This window comes from Diadema antillarum, unplaced genomic scaffold (genome assembly GCF_040938485.1).
Source record: "Diadema antillarum isolate AM-2024a unplaced genomic scaffold, OU_Dant_1.0 seq00000858_RagTag, whole genome shotgun sequence".
Lineage (NCBI taxonomy): Eukaryota > Metazoa > Echinodermata > Echinoidea > Diadematoida > Diadematidae > Diadema > Diadema antillarum.
In genome coordinates, this window is record NW_027271729.1 from 172,564 (window position 1) to 176,703 (window position 4,140).

At 45.0% G+C, this 4,140-nt stretch overlaps 1 protein-coding gene across 1 annotated transcript; it reads right to left on the reverse strand.

Annotated features, from left to right (window-relative positions):
• Positions 1-413: 413 nt before the first annotated feature.
• On the reverse strand, positions 414-3,508 carry LOC139740534 (homeobox protein six1b-like). Its single transcript, XM_071651123.1, has 2 exons — positions 2,754-3,508; positions 414-855 (listed from the first exon to the last, which is right to left on the reverse strand). The coding sequence occupies exons 1-2, from the start codon at positions 3,305-3,307 to the stop codon at positions 426-428; spliced, it is 984 nt and encodes a 327-aa protein (XP_071507224.1). The 5' UTR covers positions 3,308-3,508; the 3' UTR covers positions 414-425.
• Between the last annotated feature and the right edge of the window lie 632 nt (positions 3,509-4,140).

Below are 4,140 nucleotides of genomic sequence, written 5' to 3' on the forward strand. Positions count from 1 at the left end.
CGGTAGTGAAAAGTAACAATGAGCAATGTCAAGAAATATGCCTTCTTATTTCGTCATCAGATAAGTGTCTACGGAAATGTTTGTGTACTATATGATACAAATATTTTCAGGAAAAAAAAACTTTTTTTTTCTCTGTCTCCTAAGAGAGTTCTCTGTTCGCGGAGTCTCTGGTTGATTTCGATTTCGAATCGACAATTTGCACACGACTGTACGGCTGATAATCTTGGAGTGTCCACCGCATGCTACAAGACGTCACCACCCCCAGATCTCGTTTTCACCGCACACTGTTCAGGTAGGCCTAACCAACTGTAACCATCACGCACACCATTACAATCGAACCACTCACAATGCCAAGTCTTTAGGACTGTTTCTGTTTTGCCTGTTTGATTTTCTTGTGAACTGTTCGTGTGAGAGCAGAGAGAGGCTTACCCCATGTCCACCAAGTTACTTGCCATGTGGGGCGGCAGCATGGAATTTTGGATGGAGTTTTGCAGCACGGAGTCCGCGGCGTTGACGGGCGCGAGTGCCTGTGCCGCTGCTTCAGCCGCGCCGGGTGGTAAGTTCGTGATACCGTAGCCGCTTTTACTCAATTCGCTCATCATGAGACCAGCGGGACCGTGAGTGTGGGTATGGCCGTGTCCGTGGCCATGGCTGTGAGGGTGGCCGTGGCCGTGGCCGTGGCCGTGTTGCATGCCGTGGTGAGGATGGTGATGCGTGACGTGGCCCATGTGGTTCATGCCCATGTCGGCCCCCGTTGTTTCGCCCAGATTTTCCTTGCCGTTCATGGGTAAGTCCTCCTCAGAACTGGTGCTCGGTGTCGCCATTTTGGTCTTGCTCTCCTGTTCAGCATTCTCCCTATGACGGTCATCCCAAATACACACACACACAATAGCAACGGTCATTCAATATGCGATTCTTAGTGACAAAACTTGCGATTTTTCATATCATAAGCAAATAACTATTCCTTTAAATGTTTCGCATTCTACAACGCTTACAACAGCTTGACAGTCATTTCCTTAACAGACAACATAGTTACAGAACGACAATTTCGTTCTTTAAGAGTCCATCAAAAAGCAAACATATTCTACCACGGAAATAAGGCTACAGAACTTGAAAGAAGCTAAACAATATTTGCCACGTACACATAATTTTCGGCAACAGCAAATTCATGAAAGGAAGCAACATGGAGTATTCTTCACTTCGAGACTAACAACTCTTTTTTTAGTATTGATTTGACATGTGAGAAATGAACAGGAAATTTACTCAAGTGGATTCAGGAAGATATCAGAAAATGCGGTAAAGAGATCATTTTTCTTCCGCGTAATCAGTATGTCAGTTCCTGTTTATATTTCCTCCTGTGGAGAGGATGTATGTATTTCTTGTATATGTGTATGCAAGAAATAACCATTCTCTACAAAATAACATATCTCCTTCCTTTCGAATAGGAAAATTACTAAAAATATTACAGCTTTATTTGATAGATATGCTACTCGTCATCATCGTCTCGAGAAAATATTTTTTTCTGACCTGAGATTATAACAATACTCTAGGCTTTTAGAGGTTTGTTTTCTCGTGGAAAATATCTCGAGTACCATGAGACACAGAAAAGGGGGAGAATGAGAGAAAGAAAGAGAGTGAGAAATGGGAAATAATTCTAGGCAATGGCAGCAGTAGAGTCTTGGTTTTGTTCAAGCCGTGTAGACCCAAGGGACCTGACACAATTTTTAGCGTCCCATATTCAAAACTAATTTCGATCTCGGACGTCAGAGAAAGGAGGGCCTGATCCAGTCATTATTTGTTATCAGAGACGAGATTCGAAACAGAGGGAGGTGTTCAATTGCATCGGTGAGAGAAACAAAAACAAAGCTCGATTCTGACAGCTCCGGAAAAAATAAAATAAGGTACGAGTCGTAAATTCGTGTGTAAGTTAGCGCTCTTGCGATAACAGCATATAGAGACAACAATGTGAGAACATGTGAGGGGTGGGTGTATGAGGGTTATGTGTATCGTGTTGTGTCGGCACTATGTGAAACAACATTCTATGAATGCTTCTCATTCTTTTTGGAGTTTTTATAAAAACCATAATATCCTGTTTAGACGTCACACATGAGACGCTTTTAACGATCTGCCCGGCGGGAAATCCAAAGTTTCTTAAAGGTTGTTGCGATTTGACGTCTGTGAAAAAGTGGGGGAAAGGAGCATTATTATATTCAACTACTGATTTTTTTAGAGGAAAATGCACTCATTAAAAAGAAAGTTAGCTTTTTTCTCTGCCCCCGAAATGTCATGAGAAGGAAAGAGCTCTTCCATAATGCTGCAATTGCCATGAATGTTATTCCCTTGATGTTGGTAATGTATGGATGGCTGTTTATAATAGAAACAGGGTTCGGCGAGATTATAGGTAGGCTATCGCCACCGAGGCATTCGTCTGTCGACAACGCAGCCGGCGCTTTCGGGAAGCCGCTGCCGAGCATACGTTGCCTCCTCGCAGGCTTTCAGTTATTTGTTATAGCGTCGTTTACGTGAAATTTAGATTGCAGGATTTCAGACAGCAAAATTAAGTAGGTCCTCATCATGAATTTTATGACATCAGAGCTCTGTTTTCTCGCAGTAATGAACTCTTGTCCTGTATTGTAATACTATGAAACTGTGACAGATTTCACAAAGTATCAATGATATAAACAATCTATCGACCGAGTACAGGTGTTATAAGCTGGGAATAGGTATAGGTGAGATATGATGTGAAAGCTTACCGTTCTTTGGCCTCAGCCGCTCGATCTCGCTGTCGTCTATTTTTAAACCAGTTACTGACTTGCGTTGTTGTGAGTCCTGTGGCTTCTGCCAGCTCCCGTTTTTCCCTGGGAGATGGGTAGGGGTTGTGAGAGTACCATTCTCTTAGGATACTTCTTGACTTCTCCTTAAAGCAATAGCTTGTTTCTTCGCCGTCCCAGATGGTCCGGGGCAGGGGGAACTTTCGCCGCACTCGATATTTCCCGACAGCGCCGAGTGGCCGCCCCCGAAGTTTCTCTGCCTCGATGTAGTGCGCCTTCAGCCACAGTGCCTGAAGTTTAGGGTGGTTGTGTGGGGAGAAATTATTGCTCTCGAGAATTTTGTAAAGTTCCCGAAAATTCCCCCGGTGGAAGGCTACAATCGCCTTGGCTTTCAAAACACTCTCATTCTTGTGTAAATGCTCACAAGCAGGCAGCGACCACAAAAATCGTCCCAGTCGCTCGATGTTGCCGGACTGTTGCAAGACCTCGCAGACGCAGGCAACCTGCTCTTGCGTAAAACCAAAGGACGGGAGCATGGTGGTGAGATATCGTTGGTCGTCGGAGCCGCCTAAGTACCGGGGCCCAGGTCCGAGGCAAGATGATGGTGAGAAGTCCTGATGGATGAGGGGTAAGACAGCGGCAGATGAAGAGGATGATGCTCGTTTGCTTTACTTCAACAATGCGCGTGTAGTGAGGAGGTTGCGCGCGACACGGCAAGCCCTTGTTTTGACGGTGTTTCAAGTGGCTCTGCCTATCCTGTGAGTGACAGTGTGATGCACATACCGTGCCTTTTACTGTCGCACTCGCTGATTGGTCGGCTCCCGCGGCGCGGTCGCTGGCCCGTGATGAGGGCAGGCCAGGAATTACTCTCTATGGGAACCGCGTCAATCAATGTAACCCGACACGGTACGGGGTGGGGACTGGCTGGCCTTCCTCTTCGTAGCCTACCAACACAATCTTGCCCAAACTCCTTTGTTCATCCTTTCCTCTGGGCCTATTTCCTGAAAACTCTGGCGATTGAGGCTACGCAGCTCCTCAAAAGACACAAAGATACTGTAGGAAGAGATTGGGGGGAAATTTTGTGCGAGAGAGAAAGAGAGAGAACAAAAAATCTTGTTAGGGTATTAAAAATCACTAATAGCATTTCAACCCGTTACTAATAGACACGCTCAATTACACCCATTCTCTGACACTGATGGTAGTAGCATAACTTTTTCCTTTCTCTTTTTCTTCCTTGCAAGTACTGTACATAATAACTTATCGACATGGATTATCCTCTTCCTGCAAATCCTGCACAGAACATTGATCTCTGTGCCTGCCAGCCATAAAGTTATGATACTTCAGGATTCAAAGCATTTTCCGTCCATGA

Excerpts from the sequence above, each read along its gene's own strand:
- LOC139740534 (XM_071651123.1), bottom strand. The coding sequence starts at position 3,307 with ATGCTCCCGTCCTTTGGTTTTACGCAAGAGCAGGTTGCCTGCGTCTGC. Across the intron at positions 856-2,753 it reads GCGGCTGAGGCCAAAGAACG|GGAGAATGCTGAACAGGAGA; the intron begins GTAAGCTTTCAC and ends TGACCGTCATAG.